Source organism: Astatotilapia calliptera, chromosome 23 (assembly GCF_900246225.1).
Source record: "Astatotilapia calliptera chromosome 23, fAstCal1.2, whole genome shotgun sequence".
NCBI classification, from domain to species: Eukaryota; Metazoa; Chordata; class Actinopteri; order Cichliformes; family Cichlidae; genus Astatotilapia; species Astatotilapia calliptera.
In genome coordinates, this window is record NC_039323.1 from 19,689,210 (window position 1) to 19,716,772 (window position 27,563).

General features: G+C 40.3%; 1 protein-coding gene across 1 annotated transcript; it reads left to right on the forward strand.

The window, feature by feature from the left end:
• Window positions 1–1,051: 1,051 nt before the first annotated feature.
• Window positions 1,052–27,563, forward strand: LOC113015723 (protein NLRC3-like). Its single transcript, XM_026157908.1, has 12 exons — window positions 1,052–1,110; window positions 2,701–2,792; window positions 4,874–4,999; window positions 5,084–5,203; window positions 6,355–6,480; window positions 8,809–8,887; window positions 9,034–9,259; window positions 9,394–11,179; window positions 12,074–12,247; window positions 20,315–20,476; window positions 25,556–25,602; window positions 25,778–27,563. Exons 3-12 carry the CDS (start codon window positions 4,923–4,925, stop codon window positions 26,329–26,331), a joined length of 3,351 nt encoding a protein of 1,116 aa, XP_026013693.1. The 5' UTR covers window positions 1,052–1,110; window positions 2,701–2,792; window positions 4,874–4,922; the 3' UTR covers window positions 26,332–27,563.

Below are 27,563 nucleotides of genomic sequence, written 5' to 3' on the forward strand. Positions count from 1 at the left end.
GTCTCATGTAACTCTGGTCCCTGTGTTCCCTCTGTTCTCTGTCAAGTTGCGTCTCTGAGTTCTGTCAATGTATGTTTCCTGTTTTACTTTGAATGGTCTTGTCTCATGTTAGTGTATTCTGTTTTACGTCCTTGTCTTGTCATGCCCAGTTACTCCCAGCTGTGCTCTTCCTCTGTGTTTCATTCCCTTGTTATCCCTCTGTGTATTTAAAAATTGTGTTTGCCTCTGTTAGTTGCTGGTTTGTCTGCGTGTCTTCCCCTGTATTTCTGCCGTGTGTTTCTCCATGTTCCAGGTTTCAGGTTTCTCATCGCAGGTTTTTTGTTCCTTTCATTATTATTTTGTAGTTTCCAGTGTTCCCAGTTTAGGTTTTTGTTTAGCGTAGTTCCCTGTGATGCTCTGCTTTGGTTTGTATTTTGCCTTTCATTATTAATAAACTTTCTCACAGCTACACTGTCGTCCGTGCTTGCGTTTGGGTCCAAATCCTCCTCCCCCTGATGATCTGCCTCCCAGATCATGACAATATTGGAGACTACAAAGTGCAGAATTTAGGTGCTGGCTAAAATGATAGATGTTATTTTCAGCCATTTTCCTACCGATAAAAACCTCCCTTATGGACATTCGTGCTACACAAAGTAATTTAAGCAATAAACAATTAAATAACAGAAAAGTTTCTATTTTTCACTTTTTTGTTACTATAGAAATTTCTGTTTTTTTACAACTACAGTAAAACAAAAAGAAAGGACAATCTGGGTAATTTTACAGATTTATTTCTTATAGTGTAAGTCCAAAGCGTCATGCTGACAGATTTCTTTCTTTGTCACATCAGTTTTTTTCTTCATCATGTATAAAAATAGTTGTGACACTGTAAGAAAGTTTCACTGGTCCGGCCTGTTTAACAGTGTGCTGTATGTGGCCCGTGATGTAAAATGAGTTTGACACGCCTGTACTAGTCTACTACTCATTCTGAGCCCCTCCCACCTGTTTCAGGTAAAGTCCTGCCTCCTTTCAGCTTAAACTGAAACTCAAACTAAAAGGTCAGTTATTCAGCTCACCTGTGTGTCAGTGTTTAGTGTCAGGTGTGGAGTGGAAATTCTTTGTAATGAAGAAACTGTAAGTTTGCTTTGTTTCCTCCTTTAATAGTCTGTCTTTGGAAATTTTACTGTTCTGCTCTGTAATGCCTGTAGAAAATGTTCAGCTCTTGTTTCAAGATAATCTGATTTCCAATGTTTCTCTATGTTTTTAATGTGCAATGTCTTTACTTATGAAGGTAAACAGGCTTCAATAAACATTTCTGCTGTAATATCTCCTCTTGGTCAGATCACTCTTTAAAAAAAATATATATATATATATATGAGAGTCACCGCACCTAGTGCTCCGATAGTAGCATTCCAACAACGCCCTGTTTTCGTCTCTTGCCCACCGATGCCTTCTTGTTCCAGTTTTCGTCAGGTGCCCTGGTTCCTCAACACCTGACACGGACCTTGTTGATCCGGGCGACGTCCGAGCCGGCATGCCTTCATATTTATCTGTCTTGCTCATGTCTGCAGTAGGCTTGCTTAGCATAGGGGGTCTAGCCTTAGGACCCTTACTGGATACAGACGCCCCAGGCAGGAATCGAACTTGCGATCCTCTGTTCCAAAGGCGTGTAGTCTAACCACTACGCTATCCAGCTATTATTTAACATAGATTTATCCTCGAAACATATTCATCATGTAGCCTCTTTTTAAAAATACTACGGCACATACTTTTGGCTCTCCTACAAAAGAAAGTAATGTTTGAATATTTACACACAGACAGATGAGTCACTTAGAGAATAGATTAAATCCAACAGAATTTATAATAAACTTGTATCTTTCTTTAAATTACACAAACCATTTAAAGATGAATATATATCAGTCGAGTCACACCTTTTATTTCATCAAAGTAGTAGTTTGTCCCTCGTGCTGAGCTTGAAGGAGCTGAGTCTCATTTCCTCATTCATACAGTTGATGATAAAGATTTTATCTCAGTGCTTTAAGCTTACTCATCTACTGATGTTTTTGTTTGAAATCCTCATTTATTCCCTCCTCGTGGACCATCTTTAAGATGAGCACTGTTAGCACCAATCTTTCAAAAACAAACAATAAAAATCTGTGTCTGACTCCAGCTTGTCGGTCTGGTGAACTACAGGTGGTGCAGTGTAAAGATGAAGCCTTAAACTGGTCTTTATTTTTTCTCTGAGTTATTAGTTCTGTCATTTGTTAGCTAACATAAACTAATGTAAGTCTGTTAAGAGCAATCAAGCAACTCAGTGATGTCACATTCTGTACTAGTATAAGATCATGCTAAAGAGGCAAAGTTGTGAAACCTTAAAATTGAACAGGTATTTCTTAAATCCAGCTACACAGACAGTGGTGAATCTGACTGTTTTTAGAGCATAGTGTTAATTGTTCTTTATATGTACATATAATGTTTCACATCCTCTTTAAAGCATGACTCCTACTTGTAAAGTGAAAAAACAAATGCACCTGCAACCTAAGAAAGATGATTATTATCATTTTCTTTTGATAAGCATGGCTACATTTTATATTTCTGAGTGTGCTATGTATACATCTATGACTGAAATAATGCATAGCCTGTGTGTGCGAGCATTACACCATGTATTTGGTTGAATATTGTAACGCTGGAGCTGTAGTTTATCTGTTGACTCATTTTTTGCAGGGAGACGCTGCAGACAGAGTAACAGTCCATCCTGGTCCTCCTGTTACTCACAACTTGTCGAGAGTCCTTCTGGAACACGTCTTCTTACTGAGGTCAGTACTACACTTCAGGTTTGATCTCATTCAGGTAATTTTGTTGTTAACCCTGGAATTTCTGTACTGCAAAGGCAGATTACCTCTCACCAGGCTATATTACTATTGTGGCTTATGCTGCAAACCTAAACTTCTCTGGTGTTGTTCCACATCAGAGATCAAAGGTTATCAAATCTATATTCTCTATTGAATCAGATTAATTGGAAAACTTTACTGAGACCAACAACTGCCAGTTGCTACTTTTACAGTGCACTTCCTCCTCAAAGTCAAAGGTTAATTCAACCTTTAGTTGTTTTTTTTTTTTTTGGCTCTCTTAGAGGATTCTCAGTATGTGTGTAAATAATGTCACAGCCCTGAAAAAAAACTACTGCTTCTTCTTGTGTGTAGTTTGTTTAGTCTCATTCGTGGACTCATGTAGACTCTGCAAACATACTAATTTGATGACATAGACACACTTATGTTTCATTTAGTGGCTTCATTAAAACAGTCTATCATCTACAGACTATGTTTTCCCTCCTTTGTCACAGACTTTGAGCCATTGGCAAAGTTAGAAGAAGGTTTCATGTCTTCACATGTTTGTATGTGAACTGACATCACAGTCTGACCAGTCAGACAGCATATTTACAAGTGAAGCGATGAAGGGAGTGTTCTATGCTCACACAGGTTAAACGACAAGAAGCTCTTAAATTACATCTGAACTGACACTTCGGTCAGTTTGTACACAAACAGGTTTTTAGTGGAACTCTTCATTTATTTTGTCTTAATTAAAGGGAGGTTTTTCTTTTTCTTCAACTGTATTGTTTTACTGTGAATATTCAGCTTTAATAATAATGAGTGTGAGTGATTGAACAGATTAATTGTTCATATTTTTTGTGTTTATTTTTGAGGAGCAAAAGAAAATTTGAAATGTCTGAAAGTCAGCTTAGTGAAAAAGTTATCCCTGTAATTGTGCATGCAGGAAAGCTGAGTACTGTGGGATTGATGGACCTTCCATCAGTCAGAACTCGGTCCCATCAGATTAAAATGTTTAATACTGACACTGAATCTATGTGTTTTTGTTTCCCAGAAGAAAACTGTAGTCTCACCATTAAAGTCAAACACAACAGTGTGCTCCTGATTCAGTCCTAAAATAGGGTTTGTTATCATGTGTGAGTTTGTTCAGGTTATTTACTTATGTCAAAGGAGCTTGTAAAGAAAAGCGTCTGGACTTCTTTACGTTGCTTGAAGACGTTTCACCTCTCATCCGAGAAGCTTCTTCACTTCTCGGATGAGAGGTGAAACGTCTTCAAGCAACGTAAAGAAGTCCAGACGCTTTTCTTTACAAGCTCCTTTGACTACGATGACCTGGATGACTGAGAACCTTCACAGACGTTATTAACTTGTGTATTTTATTCATCAAACATTTAATCCATGATCATTCTGGTTTAACTATAGATGAACTTATTGCTAGTGTGTAGTGTTTAACTAACATGATCATAGGTGTCAGTGTTTATGTGACGTCTGTGTGTTATCAATGCTGACATACACTGGAAATGCATGGAGGATTATAGAGCAGTGATCAGATGATTAATCGATAGTAAATTAACCCTTACTATTTACACAACTGACGATTCGTTTTTAAACAAATATCTGCTGTAAGGTTTTGAAAAATTATTCATTTTATCATGAACAGCCTGATACTCCATTAACACTTAATTTTTTTTAACTTTAATAAATTAAAGTGTTAAAATAGTTAGAAGATTCATTGATAATCCAAATAATACTTAGTAACACTGTGCCTGGCTGTCTACTTTAATAACAGAAATTAGAAAAAGAACACTACAAGATGTTTCTCTTTGAATCATGAATCAGCTTCCAGTCACAGTGAATGCATCGTGTGTGTTTCATGGCTCTATCTAGTGGAGTGATAGTAGAAGTAGAGCAGCTGATGGCAGCTTCCTCTGCCTCACACTGCTGTCTGACTGCATTCAGCTGACACTGAGATGAAGCAGAAAAGAAGCAGCTGGTATTTGGACAGCACACATGATGGAAAGGAGGGTTTCAGTTGATGTACAGATGAATAATTTGTGTTTCCTCTGCAGGTGAAGGTAGAAAGTGTGTGTGAGCTGATGTGGATGTGAATTCAGTAGCATGGATCAATGTGAGGACAGAGAGGAGGGAGTCCGTCCCTCTAAAAGCGCCAGAGAGAGCCAGACCAAAGCTCAGAGGTGAGATTACCATCTCTAACTGTCCATGACTCTTCTCCATGTCACAGCTCAGCACTCACATCACTGCTCCATCATTATTCACAGGAACCAACCTGGACCTGAAGCTGACCCCAGTTCAGATTCAGATTCTAGCGATTCATCTCATAACAGCTCTAAAGATCTTCCCTTTGATTTTAAAGTCCAGCAGGCTTCTACTGCAGAGTGGTGAGTTGTTAGTAACATGAGCTCTTTGGGAGTTGATTTAACTGCTTCACAGGAATCAACATGGACCTGAACCTGATCCAAGCTGAGTGTCATTAAAGAGCGACAACCCCAAGGGTTTTCTTACTGATTTTAAAGAAGGAAGATGTTATGCTGTAGAGTAATCAATATATACTGTGCTTTGACAAAATACTCATTCTTGTTTCACAACCTGGCTCATAGGATACAATACAAACAGAGGAAGACTAGATGAAATACTAATTTAGGGAGCTGGCGTCAGAATCAGGACTGTGACAAAATGAAGCAGCTGTAGAAAGAAGGGATTTTTTATAACCAAGCTCTTAGGGCAAAGTAAGCCACTACAGAAGGAAGCAAAGCACAAAAGAAGAAGAAGAAGAAGAAGAAACAAAAACAAAAACCCCACACACACCATTTTGGTTAGTATTTAAGAGACAGTGTGTGGATGGTGAATAAACAGTGGGAGGAAAGGCCATCCTACCCATGCCAGAAAAGAATCATCATAGCTGTTCCTTCTTTATTATTTGTAGGGATGGGAAGCTTGATACAGAGGTTTCAACACTGTCTTGAGCTTCCGAAGCACAGATGTTTCAAAACACTGCTCCAAAGTGTGGTTCAAAACACCCAGGTCACATGACCACAACTTTTGGTGCATTTCACCCCAGTTTCCACATGAGGCTGCTTCTGCTGCTTCTCAGTTTTGCCAGGTGCAAGAATGATCATTTTTTATTAACCAAAGTAAAGGCCTCAGTCTTATCGAATCCTGAATTAATGTTTTTGATACTACCACTTCAATTTATTAGATGCACATGTGTAAAAGAAAACAATACCCTCAATCTCATTATTATTTTTACTCAAAAGTGTGATTAAATATTTAAAGAGACATATAAATACATAAATATCTTATATGAATGATTACTGTAGTGTAGATGAGTGAAAGTGAGAAAAACAGAGACTGAGCTCCACTCATAGCGGCAGAGAGAGAGCACATTGCACACTGAGATATAAAGCCATTAAAATATTTTAATAAAAGCCCTGAACAAAGCTAAGAGGTGAGATGACCATCTCTAACTGGCCATGACTCTTATCCATGTTACAGCTCAGCACTCACATCACTGCCCCATCATTATTCACAGGAAACAACGAGGAACTAAATGTAAAGATGAACCTGAACCTGAACCCAGCTGTGTGTCCTTAAAGAGTGACACGTCTAAAAATTTCTTCATTCATTTTAAAGGACAACAACCTTCTGCTAAAAAGAGGTGAGTTGTTATTAACATATATTTTTTGAGCACTGTCAGGTTGGTGACTGTTTTAAATGAACTGCTGGATGATGGTCTCTACAATTCATTTCAGAGGAAGTCACTAAGTAAAAGTCCTGCATTTTATATTACATGAACATATATATTTAATCTGCTATGGGAGGACTATCAATAAAATTTAAATTCATGCCTTTGCTCTCTGGATGGTGTTCATTTCTCACACTTTCTCACATGGACAAAAGGCAAAATAAACAAATGAAAAAAAGATAACTTTAGTTTAGATTGAATTTAAAAGATAAAAAATAAATAGATGAAAAAAAAGACTTCATGAAGTCCGCTGCCTGTCCCTAAACAGTGAAGTTTAAACGATCTGCACAATTATGATTGTGTTGAGTCATCATTGTTAGTAGTCTGATGATAGAAGTAAGTAAAGAGTAAAAAGCCCAAATAAGAACTTAAAATTATTAGGGCAGAATTGATATATTCTCAAAAAGAGCTACAGGCTCTAGAGTTAAGATTAAAAAAAAAAGACTATTTTGGAACACAGGACGCAGAGAGAATCTCGCTTAGAAGAACCTGGGTGCTTTTCTCATAATGTAACTTGTCTTGAGCAACCACCATCTCATGTGGTGACAGGATCCTTGAAATTTTACCCAGAATGCAGCAGTGAATTATTAGAAAAGGGATCAAACATCCAGAGTACCAGTGCTTATATGTCATCATAGAAATTAACTCATTTGGTTGGCAAGAGAAAGGTTGCTGTTTCAATTCCATGTCCCTTTTTCCCACTCATATTTTTTTTTATTAATAGCTTTTCCTTCCACTGATCCAATTCAAGGTCACAGGATGTCTGGAAATTAAAAATAATCTTCCTCTGTCATCCACTCTTGTTCTATTGCAGAGGTCTGGGTATGAATCGTCCTCAGGCTTTTTACTATGTCTTCTCCTTGCTGTCTCTCCAGATTTTCTGTGTTTTCTCCTTGTCTGGCCTTAATTAAAGCTAACTATTTAAAAATTAAATTAACTTAAAAATTAATTGAATGTTTCACAATTTTTTTATTTGAAGCCATGTACTTACTGGGTTATTTGAGTCTTCATGGGGTTTTTTTGAATGTAAAGAAATAGGGCTGTGCGATATGACCAAAATCTCATATCCCGATATAAGACATTTATCGTCCGATAACGATATAAATCACAAAAATTTAACATTTTATGTAAATTCTATGAATCTCAGGCAGCTCGACTTGCGTGAATTGTTTCCAGCTGGGCGTCGTGTACCTGGAGTGTTTTCACCACTGCATGAAACGATACATTTTTAGACATAAGTTGTAACGGCCGCCGCTTTCTTTGTGAGTATTTATTACACGGCGTGCTGCTGGGAAAAGCCTGTTTTAACATTTGAGTCTAAGGTTTATTTTTTTAGCACCTGGCGGCTCTTTTTTGCTTTTCATTCATAAATACTCTGCATACTCTTTCGCGTGATTCAGGTTATTTTGAAAAGTCTCAACAGGATCTTGAGCTATATTGTGAAAGGTTTATGTGGAAAATAAACAAGCGGACACGCAATAGTTTTACCGTCGTTGTTGCTAACGACAACGCATAAAAACAGGCGCTTGTCCGTCCTTAGTGTGGTTATATTAAATATAAGAGAAAGAGAGAACTTAATATAGCCACTACAGTGACCATCAAAACGATGAAAAAATATTGCTGTAAACAGTTTATTTTAAACAAAGGATAGCGTAAAATGAAACGATAGACGTTTTTATATCGTCATCCGATATATATCATTATATCGAACAGCCCTATAAAGAAAGAAAAACACATTTTCTTCATGTAGTTTCAGTTTCTTCTGGTTGACAGTCATAGATTATTCAAAGTTTAGATGGTTGATGATATTTATTGTGTGTCTGGGTTTTCGTAATATTTTGAAAATTTTTAATCTGATATATTGAAATTAGGGCAAATGTCCAAGTGACTTCTTGAGGGCTTTCAGAATGTTTTCTGTCAAAAGAAAGCCAGATAATGATAATTCAGCTGGAAATTAATCCATATGTCCATGAATGGTGGACAGTAAAACATATTTTCAGTTGAAGGAAAGGACTGTCAGACATCAGCAAGGATTAAAAGTTCAGTAAATCATTCTCTGACTACTGAAGCACAACAAAACACAGCGAGCACCTAAAGCAAATCACTGAGCTGTTGATTGTGGGATCAGTAGGGCTGCTAAACTTAAACAACATGACAAGGAGTCACCTGAATCACAGTCAAATATAACTTCTTGGAACTTTACCCCTGTGCTCGAAATGATTTTAAATGGTTCCTCCTCAGAGTGGACCAGAAGAGCTCAGAGTTTCCCAGTGTTCAGTCTGCTCAACAAGATCAAACACATCAGGACTCCACATTAATGGTCCGTAAATGTACAACTACTTCTAAATCTTTTGAGTCATCTCCAAGCTGCACTTTTTAGAAGAAAGTATTGTCATTGTGTCCAGATTTCTGATGATTGGCTTTGTTAGTTTAGTCTGATTGGATCATTCACATAATCTCTTCCAGCTGCTGGAGAACACTATGATCACTTTTGTGAAGAGTGAGGTAAATAAGATCCAGAAGCTTCTATATCCATGTAAACAAGAATTCTTAGATAGTGAGAAGGAGGATAAGGAGTTGGAGGGTGAGGATGAAGCACAGATGAAGGAAAACACAGAGGCTTTTCTAAAGATCATGCTGAATCTACTGAGGAAAAATAACCAGGAGGAGTTGGCTGTGTATCTACAGAGCAGTAAGAGGATTTTTCTAAATATTTAAAATTTTGAAAGAATATGATTTTTCGAAATTTATATTTACTTGTCTATTTCTGAAAGCATGACATGATGAAGTTTATATTTTAAGAGTATATTTTTTGTGTTCTTTGAGAATTCCCAATCATTTGTCAACAAAAAGTTAAATCTACTCTGAGGAGGAAGTTCCAGTGTGTGTTTGAGGGGATTGCTAAAGAAGGAAATCCAACCCTTCTGAATCAGATCTACACAGAGCTCTACATCACAGAGGGAGGGACTGCAGAGGTCAATGATGAACATGAGGTCAGACAGATTGAAAAAGCATCCAGGAGATCAGATGGGGAAGATAAAACAATTAGACGAGAAGAGATCTTTAAAGTCTCACCTGGAAGAGGTAAACCAATCAGAACAGTGCTGACAAAGGGAGTGGCTGGCATTGGGAAAACAATGTTAATGCAGAAGTTCAGTTTGGACTGGGCTGAAGACAAAGCCAACCAGGACATCCAGTTCATATTTCCATTCACTTTCAGAGAGCTTAATGTGCTAAATAAGGAAAAGTTCAGTTTGGTGGATCTTGTTCATCACTTCTTTACTGAAACCAAACAAGCAGGAATCTCCAGCTTTGAAGACTTCCAGGTTGTGTTCATCTTTGATGGTCTGGATGAGTGTCGAATTCCTCTGGACTTCCACAAAACTACAATCCTAACTGACCCTAGAAAGTCCACCTCTGTGGATGTGCTGCTGATAAATCTCATCAGGGGTAACCTGCTTCCCTCTGCTTCCCTCTGGATAACCACACGACCTGCAGCAGCTAATCAGATCCCTCCTGACTGTGTTGACATGGTGACAGAGATCAGGGGGTTCACTGACCGACAGAAGGAGGAGTACTTCAGAAAGAGATTCCAGCATAAGCAAGATAAGATAAGCAAAATAATCTCCCACATTAGAACCTCACGAAGCCTCCACATCATGTGTCACATCCCAGTCTTCTGCTGGATCACTGCTACAGTTCTGGAGGATGTGCTGAAAACCAAAGAGGTAGGAGAGCTGCCCAGTACTCTGACCGAGATGTACATCCACTTCCTGGTGGTTCAGGCCAAAGTGAGGAAGGTCAAGTATGATGGAGGAGCTGAGACAGATCCAGCCTGGAGTCCAGAGAGCAGGAAGATGATTGAGTCTCTGAGAAAACTGGCATTTGATCAGCTGCAGAAAGGAAACCTGATCTTCTATGAATCAGACCTGAAAGAGTGTGGCATCGATATCACAGCAGCCTCAGTGTACTCAGGAGTGTTCACACAGATCTTTAGAGAGGAGAGAAGACTGTACCAGGAGAAGGTGTTCTGCTTTGTTCATCTAAGTGTTCAAGAGTTTCTGGCTGCTCTTCACGTCCATCTGACCTTCATCAACTCTGGAGTCAATCTGCTGGAAGAGCAACAAAAAACATCCCATCAATCTGAAACAGATAAACATTTCTACGAGACTGCTGTGGACAAAGCCTTACAGAGTCCAAATGGACACTTGGACTTGTTTCTTCGTTTCTTCCTGGGTCTTTCACTTCAGGCCAGTCAGACTCTCCTACATGGCTTGCTGAAGCAGACAGGAAGTAGCTCACAGACCAATCAGGACACAGTTCAGTACATCAAGAAGAAGCTCAGTGAGAATCTGTCCGCAGAGAAAAGCATCAATCTGTTCCACTGTCTCAATGAACTGGATGATCGTTCTCTAGTGGAGGAGATCCAACAGTCTCTGAGTTCAGGAAGTCTTTCCACAGATAAACTGTCTCCTGCTCAGTGGTCAGCTCTGGTTTTCATCTTACTGTCATCAGAAAAGGATCTGGACGTGTTTGACCTGAAGAAATACTCTGCTTCAGAGGAGACTCTTCTGAGACTGCTACCTGTGGTCAAAGCCTCCAACAAAGCTCTGTAAGTAAATATGGACTCATCTGTTTCTGTTTAAAATGGTCATTTTACTTGTCAGGGTAAAAAAAACCCAGCCAATTGGTGCTGGCCCTTTAAAAAACTCAAAATAATCTATTATATATTATTATATATAATTTATTGAATTAAACAATCATCAGCCCTCCCAATCAGATATTGCAGCAGAACAACGAAAAGCATATTTTACTGGATGGCTACCACAGCCAGAGTCTTTACAGAACTACATTTTACACATTGTGATACCATTGGTGTTTCCTAACAGTAAAGGTTTTCCACTTCAGTCAGTATTTTAGCTTATTCCCCTCACATATGCAATTTAATAGGGACACTTTTTTCATAACTAGTGTTTGAAGGTGTAATATTTAATGTATCAAGACATTCTATCATGACCTTAATTGCTGTAAATGTTCCTGCTGTCCACTATCATATCTCAGAAACAGATTCTAAAAGTTACAAAATAATCTGATAAGACTTCATTTACTATAACAAGCTAAAAAGTTTGTAGTAGGTTTACATGACTGAATACTGCTCTTCAGCATTCCGTCCTGAAACTGCCCAATCAGAAAAACGTAGACTGAAAAGGGAAAGCGTTACAACTGCTTTTTTAAGATAGAAGATGAACTAAGGGGATTGCACCAAGTTTCCGCATGTGATAAATAAGAATTATTTTCACAGAAATCAGGATTAGGAAAGTCATAAATAGTGTGTCCGCCAGTGGGTATTGGACTAGTATGACTAAATCCACCAGCTCCTCGCTAGTTTTGATTTAAATATATACATAATTGTGTTTTCATTGGACAAATTTGAAGTGTTTTATATTTAACAAATTCCAGACACATGAAGTGATTTAGTCTAATCACAAATATCATTGTTTTTCAGACTGAGTGGCTGTAACCTCTCAGAGAGAAGCTGTAAAGCTCTGGCCTCACTTCTCAGTTCCTCATCCTCTAGTCTGAGAGGCCTGGACCTGAGTAACAACAACCTGAAAGATTCAGGACTGAAGCTTTTATCTGCTTACCTCAGCAGTCCACACTGCAAACTGGAAACTCTCAGGTCAGGTTTCAGACTTGTCCACTGATAACTACTTGAGATGACCTAATCTGAATAATATTAGTGCATAAACACGAACATATATAGAGTTCTAAAGTCACTTTTCAATTACATTTGAGTCAATTGTTAGACTCTGAATTACTTCAATTACATTTTTTTCATGGTTCACGTTTGTTTCGATTGTTAAAAATTACTGATATGCACAATGCTGAACATGCACCAGTTAGTATAGATTTATGGGTATTTGCAATCCATACAGATAGGTTAATATATATTTGGACACTAAACAAATTGTTTTGTTTTGTTTTACCTGTTTACTAAAACATATTTAAATTATAGTTATTTAATGGGCATGGACATAATGTACAGACTCTACAATTTTCATTTGAGGGGATCCACATTAAAATTAGATGAAATGTTTAGGAATCTCAGCTCTTTAACCTGTGCCACCATCTTTTTAAAGGCACTAAAAATAATCGGACAACTGACTCAAAGGTTATTTCATGGGCAGGTGTGGGCAATTTCTTCATTATGACATTATCAATTAAGCAGAGAAAAGGCCTGGAGCTGATTTGAGGTGTGGTGAGTGCATGTGGAAGACTATGCTGTGAACAAGCACCATGCGGTCAAAGGAGCTCTCCATGCAGGTGAAACAAGCCATTCTTAAGCTGCGAAAACAGAAAAAAAAACACATCAAAGAAATGGCTACAATACTAGGAGTGGCAAAATCTAAAGTTTGGTGCATCCTGAGGAAAAAAAAACCCACTGAGCTCAGCAACACAAAAAGAACAACAGTGGTGGATGATCGCAGAATCCATGGTGAGGATAAACTCCTTCACAACAGCAAACATAATGAACAACACTCTCCAGGTTAATTGGAAACTCTAAATTGCCCATGTGGGAGTGGGAGTTTGATTACCCTGTGGTAGACTGTTGACCTATCCAGGTGTACACCTAATGTCGAATGTGACATCCCCTGCAACGCAAATTAGATCTAATTGATTTTACTTTTTTTCATCAATGCCATGTGTCACCATAATTTACAAGAGCTACCTAAACTTTACATTCACACAGGTAGATTGTGTAACACCCCTTTCAACACTTGGGATACAGATTTAAATGGTTACCTGTGTGTTGGGCCAATAGCTGAGGTTCGACTACTGGAGCAGAATGGATGACTAATGAAACGCTCTGAGAACTTGGTTTGATCAATTTGTATTCACAATTAAAGAATCTTACATACATACAATGAAAACAATAACAGTACATGAAATGAAAAATTGGGCCCAAGTCATGGAAAATAATAAACAAAACACACACAACCCCAGGGGATTTGACTCAGTCTCTCTCTCGTGTCAGCCGACACCCTTAAGTGTGAGTCAAGCAATGAGGATTCTCTTTGCAGGATGTGCAAAGGAGGAATGACGTGCAAATCTGTCCTACCACTTAAGTAGAGTTTGTACAGTTCACAGTTCGTCCAAAGAATTTAGTTCTCTTCTTAAAGCAATCATCTCAAGGATCCTGGAAGGGTGGCTCGCCATCTTTGGACTGGATCATCACTGAACTGTACTCCCAAGTAAAAAAACCTGACCTGTATAACACAGTCAGAATAAAATTCAAAAATCAATATTTAGTCATTTATACATATATCCTTTCTTATGTTTCGTTCATACATACTAACAAATTTGCATTTTACCTTTCCAGTATACAGAAAGAACGACAGAATATTCCAAAACATAGACAATGATAACTTCTTACCAAAGTAACCAATAAAATGGGCTCTCCTGGAGCTTCAAAATGGCGATGGTGAAGCGTTGTAGCACAGCTACAAAGAAACATAACCCCATTTTCTTTAAACTGTATTCACCTCACAAGGAACGCAATTAAGGATTGATATAGGAACATATCAACATCTACAGCATACATATGACTTACAATCTTTACATGCATCGTCATAGGAAGCTAACAAACTCTAACATACAGTTTAATCCTCACAATCACACATGTACAGCCACATGGCTAATAGCGATAGCCGCTAGCATGTCATCGTTAGTGGCTTAAACTCACAATATTCTTGTTCACAACAAATTAACTCAGCCAGAAGAATCCGAGCAGTTACAAACTCCTTTCTGGTTAACAACAATTTCTTGATAGCTTATTTCCACCGTACAGTCCGACTGGATAAAAACAACCACGCTTTCCACTTGGAAAAAACAGACTTTTCTTACTCTCCCTCTCTCCTGATATCCGTAGCTGCTATGCAGTGAACGGCAGGAGGCGGTACTTCCCCCTGTATACTTCAAGGACCATCAGGACATTATAGACATCTTCTATTTTATTAATTCTCAACAAAATAATTTAACTTAATAAAACTTAACAGTGAACTCAAAATACTAACATCACTCATAACACTAAAACCCTTAGTAACTCTCCAGGGTTACAATTATTGTCTTATTAGTAGTATTAAACCTTGCAAATGCATAACACAGCCGGATTTCACTGTGATAAACACTGAGTGGAACTCGTATTATTAAAAGAAGACAAAATAATTTCAAAGTTTCCTTCCTTTAGTCTTATAAATATGTTTATTCTTGACTTTCACAATCTATTGTAGCCAACACTTTTTGTCACAGAAAACATTAATGCTAACTCTGATTTGTTCCTTATAATTCCAACCCTGTTACGTTACATATAAAATGGGCCTTACAGATGTTAAAAAACATATCAAATATGAATCCAACTGAAAATCTATCAATAAATAAATAAAGCTCCGTGTTTGTAGATGGGGCCACAGAACCTTCAGGAGTTTGAAGACTGTTTGGAATGTTAACCATTCCTCGCCGTTAGTCCCCTGACCGTGGTCGGGAGACACGAGGGGAGATGCTTCCTCCAGGGCCGAAGTTTGTCCTCCTTCGGGGTTAACTCCCTTCACTTTTGTGGAGTAGTGAGGCAGACAGAAATCAGCCGAGGCACCGGAGAGTACTGAAGAGATGAGGCTTTAATAACAGTACTGCACACTTCGAAAAACACACCGTATAGCCTGTAGCCCGTTAGAACGCTGCTCCCGGTCGCCCTCTCTACCCATGACACACTCTCTCCATTTTTCTCTCTTTCGCTTCCCGCGTTTCCTTCACGCGCATGCTCACACACACATCACATACACTCCTTACTGCACCCAGTCACACACAAGACGGCAATTCCCGCAACACTACCCCCACTCTGGATGGCAATTAAACAATAATTCCACTCCAGCATTGTAATGCATAAAACTGGTACACAATCCCCTTTACCACTTGGAGCCCACAGGAGATAAAAGTGTTAGCCATTACCGCATATAAGGTGAGGTATAGTATCAACGAGTGCACTTCAGTGACAAAGAGGTTGGCTCAAGTAAGGTGTACATACATGTGCAAAATAAAGCATTTCAAGTGCTGTTAAGTAGAAAAGAAATTACACAATTGTAACTATTACATGGCGACCGGGAATAACCAACTTATCCTAGCATCTAGGAAGGCACAAATAAAAATGGATAAGTGCATGTAGATAACCCCGTAGGTCCTTCAGATACTTTTTTTTAAAATGTAAACACTGGAACAATGAAAAAAATATAACTCTTTTAAACCATTGTAGCTAACAGTATAGGAGGCTGAGACGATTTAAACTTGAACCGAATCTTCAGTCCTACTTGGAACTGTCCATGGTAGGTAAACCAAGTTAAGTGATCCACACTCCATACCGGTCTGGAGCTCTGCGCCGACGAGTTGGTCGCTGAAACTGCTGGCCCGGGTGGTCTGGCTCACCCACCACACCCCTACCATTCTCATGGTCTACATGGGAAGGGACGATGGGACAACCACAACCAGAGCGGGATCAGCTGCAACTGAGACAGAAGGCTGAGAGGAGCTGGGGCCATTTCCAGTTGCAGTAGAGAACAGACTGTGCAGACCCAGATCACGGTCTGCTGGGTCATCTTCTAAAGCTGGTGGTGGGACCTCTGTAGAGGACCGCTGATGAGCCTGATCAAGGACCCAGGTATTGTCCAGTGGCTCGCGGCAGCGATAATGCTTTAGCTGGTCATGGTGGACAACTTTCACTTTAGACCTTGGGTTCTTCTGGATCCGATAAACTAGGTCATCCAATTGCCCCAGGACAAAGAATGGTCCTTCATACGATGGGAGGAACTTTCTGACCTTGTTCTTGACGTGACGTGTTCCTTTGATGAGATACCACACAGGATCTCCAGTCTTATACTGTGTGTGGCAACAGTTCTTGTCATATTGCCTTTTTGCACGCTTGACTGACTCACCCAGGGCCTCCCTGGCGATGAGGTGGGCCAGCTCCAGCCGCTCACGCATTTGCTGCACATACTCTGGAGCTGAGTGTTGGTTGTCTGGATCAGGAGGTAGACCTGCGACAAGGTCCACTGGCTCACTCAGTTCTCGGCCAAACATCATGAAGTTCGGGGTGAAACCTGTAGCACTGTGTTTGGTCGCCCTGTAGGCCATAACAGCGTACGGGATCATCAGGTCCCAGTCCCAATGACAACGCTCTGCTGTGGAGGCCAGGATCTTCTGGAGAGTGGCATTGAAACGTTCAACCTGGCCATCTGACTGGGGTCGGAATGGCGTTGTATGAGTCTTATCTATGCCAAACAAACTGCACACCCCCTGGAACACATCAGATTCAAAATTGCGTCCCTGGTCACTGTGCAGTGCTTGAGGTATCCCGTAGCGGCACACCCACTCAGATGCAACGACCTCGGCAACGGTTGCAGCCCGTTCATCTGGGATAGGAAAGGCTTCAGTCCACTTTGTAAAGTAGTCTTGTATCACAAGCACATATCGGTTTCTGCGCTCCGTCTCATTCAGTGGTCCCATAATGTCCAGCGCAACGCGCTCCATTGGGGCTCCTACCCGGACAGTTCCCATCGGAGCTTGCGGTGTCTTCTGGGGTCGGGCCCTGGATGCACAGCTGGTACAAGTACGGCACCAAAGAGCGACGTCTTCCCTCATGTGATACCAATAGAATCGGGTTCGTAGTCTGGCCACAGTCCTCTCGACACCAAAATGTCCACCCACTGGCCCTTCGTGCATCTGGCCCATCACTTCTGGTTGTAGCTTGCGTGGCAGTACGATTTGGGGATATAACTGGGTCTCGTCAAGGCAGTAGAAGCGACGGACCAGAACTCCATCTCTGAAGTACAGCCGTTTCCATTGAGCCCAGTATGTCTTAGTGGCTGGGCTGCATGGTGAAACGATAGTCCATGGGGGGCGCTCACTGCTGGCCTCCATCCAGGCGCGTATGGGTGCAATGTCTGCATCAGCGTCCTGGGCTTGGCTCAGCTCCCCATGGTCCAGCCATGAAACAGAGAAGCAGTATCAAGGGTTTTAGCCACATATACTTTCTCAGTCAGCTTTACAGTGTGTGTATTAGTGGACATGTTCTGGTGTGATATGTCTGTTCTAGTGTGAATTGTCTGTTCTGAGATGTCTGTGTTGATAGGAGTGTTTTGACATAAAATGTCTGACTTTGTAAGAGCAGTTTGGTCTAAAGTCTTTGTTTCTGGTGTGGTGGTGTTATGACTTACCCCCACTAGACACACCGCTGCAGTAGCCGGTTGTCCCTCCACCCTCACCGGACTCAGCAACAGGGAGCTGGTGTCAGAGTCCAACTCGCATTGAACTGCCTGATGACTGGTCCCCCCGAGGTGCTTGGGGGGGTCCTGCACTCTGCATGGACAGGACTGGCGACAGGGTCTTCTGGAGAGGCTATCAGCATTGGTGTGCACTCGACCTGGACGGTGGATGATCTCAAAGTTGTACTCGGCAAGCTTCTCGAGCCATCGAGCTAATTGTCCCTCTGGCTCTTTCATTTTTGTTAGCCATCGTAGACTGCTGTGGTCTGTGCACACTTTGAAAGGCTGTCCAAGGAGGTACTGGCGAAAATGGGACGTGAAATCCACGACGGCTAGTAGTTCACGTCGTGTGGTGCAGTAGTTTTGTTCAGTTCTTGATCGCTTACGACTGCCATATGCCAGCACACGTTCCACGCCCTGTTGCATCTGTGACAGCACCGTGCTGATGCCAGTGTCGCTGGCATCAGTGTCTAGTGTCATTTCTCCATGGTCAAGTGGATAGCCAAGAACAGGGGCAGAGGTGAGTCGACACTTCAGCTTGTCGAAAGCTGCTTGGTGCTTAGCATGCCACTGAAAATGTGCATTCTTCTTGGTCAGGTTGTGCAGGGGTTCGGCTATAGAGGCAAAATCTTTCACAAACCGGCGGTAATATGAGGCCAGCCCGATGAAGCGTCTGACCTCCTGGATGGACGTAGGTGTGGGCCACATCTGAACTTTTTGAACTTTGCTGGGGTCGGTAGCCACACCATGCTTGGATACCACATGGCCAAGATAAGCAACTTCGCGGCGAAAGAGGCAGCATTTGGCAGGTTTCAGTTTCAAGTTAGCTTGTTGAAGTCTATAGAATACCTGGCCAAGCCGTTGCAGCATCCCCGACACGTCCTTAGCCAGCACGATGATGTCGTCCAAGTAGACCAGGCAGGTCTCCCACTGCATGCCAGCCAGGACGCGGTCCATCAGCCGCTGGAACGTTGCCGGGGCATTGCATAGTCCAAATGGCATGACGTTCCACTCAAAGAGGCCTGTCCTAGTGCAGAAAGCGGCGGCCCTGCGTGCTCTAGGCGTCAGCTCAACCTGCCAGTAGCCAGATGCGAGGTCTAATGTGCTGAACCATCTGGCAGTTGAGAGTGTGTCCAGCGTGTCCTGGATGCGGGGCAGCGGGTAGGCGTCTGTTTGGAATGTTAACCATTCCTCGCCGTCAGTCCCCTGACCGTGGTCGGGAGACACGAGGGGAGATGCTTCCTCCAGGGCCGAAGTTTGTCCTCCTTCGGGGTTAACTCCCTTCACTTTTGTGGAGTAGTGAGGCAGACAGAAATCAGCCGAGGCACCGGAGAGTACTGAAGAGATGAGGCTTTAATAACAGTACTGCACACTTCGAAAAACACACTGCATAGCCTGTAGCCCGTTAGAACGCTGCTCCCGGTCGCCCTCTCTACCCATGACACACTCTCTCCATTTTTCTCTCTTTCGCTTCCCGCGTTTCCTTCACGCGCATGCTCACACACACATCACATACACTCCTTACTGCACCCAGTCACACACAAGACGGCAATTCCCGCAACACTACCCCCACTCTGGATGGCAATTAAACAATAATTCCACTCCAGCATTGTAATGCATAAAACTGGTACACAATCCCCTTTACCACTTGGAGCCCACAGGAGATAAAAGTGTTAGCCATTACCGCATATAAGGTGAGGTATAGTATCAACGAGTGCACTTCAGTGACAAAGAGGTTGGCTCAAGTAAGGTGTTTTCCCGGTCGCCCTCTCTACCCATGACACACTCTCTCCATTTTTCTCTCTTTCACTTCCCGCGTTTCCTTCACGCGCATGCTCACACACACATCACATACACTCCTTACTGCACCCAGTCACACACAAGACGGCAATTCCCGCAACAGGAAGTCAAAATCACTTATTAGAAATGCATGCAGGTAGATCCATACAGGAGGCAATTTGAAGCTGTCACCACCAATAAAAGCTTTTGTACACAGTATTAAATTAATTTCAGTAAGGGTGTATCTTTTTTTCCATCTGTCATTTCTCATTGTGACATGTAATTTGATTTATGAACCTCAGTGGTTGGATTTCTTTGCATGTGTGGATTGACTGGGTTGTTACTGAACTCTGGTGAGAATGTCATGCCAACAGAACCTTTAGAAAAATATTTACTTCAAAAATAAGTTATGTGTTCAATACTTATTTTACCCTCTGTATGTATTCTTGAATAATCAAGCAACATCCTGTCTTAAAGACCACTTTATATAATTCCACCACATTTTAGTCATGCTGGAATGAACTCCTTACACCTTACACGAGTTAAGGTTGTTATCCGTTGCATGTTTCTCACTTTATAAAAAAATAAATAGTTTTAATCAATGGACATGAATATGGATATGATTTTATATGGATTGTTATTGTGTGTGTCTGCAGTCTTTCAGGCTGTCTGATCACAGAGACAGGCTGTGCTTCTATAGCTTTAGCTCTGAGCTCCAACCCTTCACATCTGAGAGAGCTGGACCTGAGCTACAATCATCCAGGAGACTCAGGAATGAAGCTGCTAAAGGAGCCACACTTGAGACTGGACACTCTCAGGTATGGAAAGAATATCTGATAGAGGAGAAAGAGCTGGAAACATTTTCTGTGCACTTCACTCAGCTCTTGTTTGTTTCATGTAGATGTGACATGGACAATAACACATTGAGAACAATCTTTCCTTTGCTTACAACAAAAACACCAGTCTCGTTAAACAAAGATCAAGAGGTACAGTGGGGCAAAAAAGTATTTAGTCAGCCACCGATTGTGCAAGTTCCCCCACTTAAAATGATGACAGAGGTCAGTAATTTGTACCAGAGGTACACTTCAACTGTGAGAGACAGAATGTGAAAAAAAAATCCATGAATCCACATGGTAGGATTTGTAAAGAATTTATTCGTAAATCAGGGTGGAAAATAAGTATTTGGTCACCTCAAACAAGGAAAATCTCTGGCTCTCACAGACCTGTAATGTCTTCTGTAAGAAGCTTTTCTGTCCCCCACTCGTTACCTGTATGAATGGCACCTGTTTGAACTCATCATCTGTATAAAAGACACCTGTCCACAGCCTCAAACAGTCAGACTCCAAACTCTGCCATGGCCAAGACCAAAGAGCTTTCGAAGGACACCAGGAAAAGTATTGTAGACCTGCATCAGACTGGGAAGAGTGAATCTACAATAGACAAGCAGCTTGGTGTGAAAAAATCAACTGTGGGAGCAATCATCAGAAAATGGAAGACATACAAGACCACTGATAATCTCCCTCCATCTGGGGCTCCACGCAAGATCTCATCCCGTGGGGTCAAAATGATCATGAGAACGGTGAGCAAAGATCCCAGAACCACACGGGGGGACCTGGTGAATGACCTGCAGATAGCTGGGACCAAAGTAACAAAGGTCACCATCACTAACACACTACAATGGCAGGGAATCAAATCCCGCAGTGCCAGACGTGTTCCGCTGCTGAAGCCAGTGCATGTCCAGGCCCGTCTGAAGTTTGCCAGAGAGCACATGGATGATACAGCAGAGGATTGGGAGAATGTCATGTGGTCAGATGAACCAAAGTAGAACTTTTTGGTATAAACTCAACTCGTCCTGTTTGGAGGAAGAAGAATACTGAGTTGCATCCCAAGAACACCATACCTACTGTGAAGCATGGGGGTGGAAACATCATGCTATGGGGCTGTTTTTCTGCCAAGGGGACAAGACGACTGATCCGTGTTAAGGACAGAATGAATGGGGCCATGTATCGTGAGATTTTGAGCCAAAACCTCCTTCCATCAGTGAGAACTTTGAAGATGAAACGAGGCTGGGTCTTCCAACATGTCAATGATCCAAAACGCACCGCCCGGGCAACAAAGGAGTGGCTCCGTAAGAAGCATTTGAAAGTCCTGGAGTGGCCTAGCCAGTCTCCAGACTTCAACCCCATAGAAAATCTGTGGCGGGAGTTGAAAGTCCGTGTTGCTCGGTGACAGCCCCAAAACATCACTGCTCTCGAGAAGATCTGCATGGAGGAATGGGCCAAAATACCAGCTACTGTGTGTGCAAACCTGGTAAAGACCTATAGTAAACGTTTGACCTCTGTTATTGCCAACAAAGGTTATGTTACAAAGTATTGAGTTGTATTTTTGTTATTGACCAAATACTTATTTTCCACCCTGATTTACGAATAAATTCTTTACAAATTCTACCATGTGGATTCATGGATTTTTTTTTTCACATTCTGTCTCTCACAGTTGAAGTGTACCTCTGGTGCAAATTACTGACCTCTGTCATCATTTTCGGTGGGGGAACTTGCACAATCGGTGGCTGACTAAATACTTTTTTTGCCCCACTGTATTTATTGGTGGCAGTGTTGGGTGTAACGCGTTACTGTAATTAAATTACTTTTTCACTGAAAAAGTAGAGTAACTGATTACTGTTCATTTTTAGGTATTTTAATTACAGTTACTTACAATGTACTTGCGTTACATTTTAAAATAATTAAACTCGCTGAATATCATTATTTAATTTCAATAATTTCTAAACGTAGAAGTAAACTCTGCCGCTTTAACATCGCTGTAGTGCAGCTGCACGTCATCTCGCGGCAGTTTGCTGCACAGTCGTATTCTAAAGCAGAAGATGTTGGACTCGGCTGAAGCGTGTGGCTGTTTTTTGAAATGGACATATTCCCGTCTCTTCCCTTTTCTGAAACAAGCAGACAAGAAAATTACAGTAATATGTAAGCTATGTGCTGGGGAGAAAAAACTATCGGCCGCTGTTAATAGCATGACATGAGAGCATGGATGAACACTTCTGAGTGATCCTTGTTCATCATCCATGGATAACACCGCGGCAACTCCTGCTAAGCAGGCAAAACTTGATTTTACTTCAGCAGCACAGAAAGCATCTGAAGGTGAGCTTAAAAAATGATTGCAGGCTACACTGTGGAAGAGATGCTACCGCTGCGTACTGTAGAGTCTCCGTCTTTGAAAAAAAATTATTTATTATTTAAAGAGTTTAATTTCTATTGTTTGTCCACTCAAGGTTTATACGGATTTTAATAAGTATTTAGTTAAATTACTTATTGAGTAATTAAGTTACTTTCCAGACACAGTAATTAGATAAGTATTTTAAATACAATCTTGATTGAGTAATTAGTAATTAGTAATTAATATCTTTTTTAAAGTAACTTACCCAACACTGATTTGCGGTCGCCATTTAGAGAACATTTCAGCCTGGCTTGATTAAAAATGAGTCATTAGTAAAGATTTATAATCAGAACTGTGGTAGAACTACAGGAAAATGTTTTCTGCACATTTTGAAGCATGCAAACTTACAGAATTAAAAATATATATATATATTTACTTATTTATTGCACTTTTTTATAAATAAAAGACAGTGTTTTTGCTAAATCAGTTCACAAAATAGAATAATGGGATTTAAAGCAACACAAAAAGATAAAAAAAACCTTTTAAAGCAAGAGCAAAAGCATCTGAACCAGCATTTCACTGCAGTCAAAACAGCTTATTTTGTATTATATGTTTAAACAGATCAGGCAAAACATTATGACCACTATCAGGTAAAGTGAATAACACTAACCTGTTAGTTGGTGGGATAGATCAGGGAGCAAGTGAATACCTTGTCTTCAACACTGAGTTAGAAGCAGGAAATATGGGCAAATGTAACAATTTGAGAGAGCTTAACAATGACAAAATTGTGATGTCTGGACAACTGGATAAGAGCATCTCTTATTCGGCATTCCCAGTCTACAGTGGTCAATATCTATCAAAAGTGGTCCACGCAAGTAACAGTGGTGAACCAACAACAGGGTCATAAGCGACTAAAGCTCACTGGTGCATGTTGGGTAAAGACTGGGCCCTGTGGTCCCATTTAATGGACAAACCACTGTAGCTTGAACTGCCAAAAAACTTAAATCTGGTATATAACCACATATGATTAGATATAGTTTTTATGTGCCAGAATACACAGTGCATCACAACTGTTTGCTATTTTGGGAGCAAAAGGGGGACCAACATAATATTAGGCAGGTGGTCTTAATGCCCTGTCTGATCAGTGTGTACCAGGTATTACAGCAGGAGAAACTAAGACCTGATTTTCAAAATAAAAGGACCTTCTGGTGATTTCCACATTAGCCAATAAATTTGATCTGTAATCAATGATTTAGTAGATCACCAAAAAATACTGATTATTATACCCATAAATTTCAAATATTAATGAATTATGAATTAATAACGCCATTACAAAAGATCTTCCATTTCCACAGACTAATTTCACTCCAGATGAACATTACACTCACAGTGTTATTTAATTTAGCAATTAATTTATTTAATTGCCTGAAAAGCAGTGTGGATTATTTACATGTCTAATGTTCTTATTAAAGGAGATTAAATTTGTCTTTTAATGGTAAAGGGCACTTTACCATTAAACACAGCGGGAATGTTGAGATATTGAAGGTCACAGTTTTAATCAGTAAAGTTTAATTCAATACAGCTGTGCACAGTTCTTTACCACCTTGTTAGATCATTTTAATTGAAAATAATGAATGAATCAGTTCATGTAATTTTCACTTTAATGATCCTTTTATAGATTCACATCTGTCCAAAGTATCATTCCTTATTGATTTATTTTTTTTTTAAATGGTCAGCTTGATGTATTGTGCCATTTTCACTGTAAATATTAATCACACTTAACATAAGGGTAAAAAGACATTTGAACTGTAACATCATGAAGTGTCTGCTGTCTCATTATATTTAGCTTCAGAATTCTGGCCTGAATGAAGTTAATTAGACAAGCTGCTGAAGCTCTGCTCTAATTTCAGAGAGAGACGCAGAGAGTTAAAAGGCTTCTAAAATGCATTTAGGCTGCTACGTGAAGATTTAAGACAGTTTCAAATCTAACTCAGATCAAACTGCATTAAACTAAGCACATCATTGCTTCCATATAGTTGAGTTTTCACTTCAAGAGAGGCTCTTATCTCATTAACTTAAAACAACAGAACCTTTCAGTGATGAATACGAGTCATTTTATCAGGAACTGCAGTAACCTGCCTACTGTTGGGCACTCCAACAGTGATTGTCCACAACTTTCAGAGCAGCACATCAAAGATATGAGAACTAAAAAATACCCAAACTGTGTTTAAAACAGGAACATTTCTGCTGCACTTCAAATGAACAGGTGACAGAGTGATGCTATCTGTCCCCGTTAAAGGAAAAAAACTAATTACTGTATCTACACTAAAATATGAAGCAGCTGATTTAAGAGACTGATGAAAGTTGAGCCTTTTTCTCAGAGCTTTGTAAAAGTTTCCAGGCACTTTCTAATACATGGTCACAGGAGATAAAGGATCGAGATGATCACACACAGTTGAAGTGCTTTTCTTATCAATGCACTGATCAACAAATTACTGGAGCCATACTTTGACTTTATGGATTCAATCCCTGGGCAGCTCATCTAGCAGTAACTGTTCCAGCCACAGTGCAGGACTGAGCGCAATTGCAGATCCTTCATCCTGACAACAAGTCAGGCTGTACAATACACACACCGAATAAATACTGTTTATGAATACATTTGTGTCATTATCCAACTCATCAGTAATTTAATCCATGTATGGATTGTCTGACCCCCCTCCTCCTTTCAGGGTGGAGCCTGCTGGAGTCCGGTGGTTGAGACCAGGTCTGAGGAAGTGTAAGTGTGTTTTTAATGTGATTCGTGAAAACAAAGCCGCACATATTCAACCATTTTCAAACTGTCACATCACTCATTCACATCTCTGATGTCAGGAGTCATTATCAAAGTGTCAATCAATGAACAGATGATGGATCAATAACTGCAGCTTGATTGTGTTTGTTCTCTCCATCAGATTCCTGTCGACTCACAATCAACACAAACACAGTGAACAAAAAACTCCAACTATCTGACAACAACAGGAAGGTGACACATGTGGAGGAGGTTCAGTCATATCCTGATCATCCAGACAGATTTGACAATGGGTATCCTCAGCTGCTGTGTGGAGATTGTCTGACTGGTCGCTGTTACTGGGAGGTCGAGTGGAGAGGGGAGGTTTATATATCAGTGAGTTATGGAACAATCAGAAGGAAAGGAGACAGTGAAGACTGTGAAAGCAGTAAACATTGCGTGTTTGGAAGGAATGATGAGTCCTGGAGTCTGTTCTGCTCTGATGTTAAGGGTTACTCTGTCTTACACAGTAACAGAGAAACATATCTGTACCCCCCTTCGTCCTCTGTCTCTAACAGAGTAGCAGTGTATGTGGACTGTCCTGCTGGCACTCTGTCGTTCTACAGAGTCTCCTCTGACACTCTGATCCACCTCCACACCTTCAACACCAAATTCACTGAACCTCTTTATCCTGGATTTACAGTCTGGTTTTCTGGTTCCTCAGTGTGTTTGTGCTGAGTTGAGTGTCCTCCTGTTAGAGAAGGACTGACTATTGAACAGATAGTTCAGTCTGTTTATATCACTCAGAAACACGTTTTCGGATTCATGGATTTAATCAGTTGATGTTTTAAACTGTTTTAAATGATTCCTTGTAAAAAAATAAAAGTTTTGCATTTGGTCCTTTAAAGATGGAACATTATTCCAGAATTCACATGTTGTTTTTCTGTCTTTTCAAGTTCATGGTACATATCTGTGTGTTTGGTTTCTCTGAAGCTCAATTCAGCTGAGACACTTCAGTTCATGTCAGGTGCACTTATTTTGCTGCAGAAGAGAAAACCTCTGATTTCTGAGAGGAATCACTGAGCGGCAGTGACCCAAAACATGAATTTACAAACTGCGCAGAGACATTTGCACATTATTTTCTAATGGATACAAGTTTAGTGAGCAGCCAGGGCTCATTGTGATTTTTAATTTTGCTGTTAGAATGATGAAATGAAAGCTAGACTTTAGCTTACCTATAATGGCTTTATCCATTATAAAACAGTTATAAATATATTACTCCCCAACTTTGTACATTGCTGAATCATCATTTTGTCCTCCTGAGTTGCAGTTTTCTACTTTTATTCTAAGCCTGTTTAGTTTCCAAACTAAAAAAATAAAACAAGTCTGACTATGTGGCACATTACAGCAAGACTCTCCAGTTTGATTAGCAGAGAAAACATAGATCTTATACATAAAATATGAAAAGTTTTCAGGGAACGTTTCACTAATTTTTTTTTTTTTTTCTTGGAGCTTCAGTGATGAAGTTCCAAGCTCCAAAACTATCATCAACTTAGAGTCAAGAGTTTGACTCTAAGTTGATGATTTGTCCCTTTGCTGGTTAAAGAAACTACATTCTGATATTCATGACTGGCCTTCATTAAATATCAGAGAATTCCTTCATATACTACTTGTGAAGTAGAATTGATTTAATAGATAATCCAATGCTAAATATTCTGAAATTTGTATTATTACTCAGTCGCTGACCTTGCTTTTTATTTCTGATTTTGTGTGCTGAATAATTTCATTCTTGTCATTTCTTGGGACAGACTGTTACAGAACCATTTCCACCAGTGTTGAAGGAACTCTACTTTTTTGTATATATGCACAAATCTTCTGGTAAAAATAAATTAAATAGCTTACATGATATCAGCTGTATATCGAAATGTATGATAAGGGTGAGAGATAAAGAGAAACAAATTCCCCACTCA

Excerpts from the sequence above, each read along its gene's own strand:
- LOC113015723 (XM_026157908.1), top strand. The coding sequence starts at position 4,923 with ATGGATCAATGTGAGGACAGAGAGGAGGGAGTCCGTCCCTCTAAAAGC. Across the intron at positions 5,000-5,083 it reads AGCCAGACCAAAGCTCAGAG|GAACCAACCTGGACCTGAAG; the intron begins GTGAGATTACCA and ends CATTATTCACAG. Across the intron at positions 8,888-9,033 it reads ATCAGGACTCCACATTAATG|CTGCTGGAGAACACTATGAT; the intron begins GTCCGTAAATGT and ends AATCTCTTCCAG.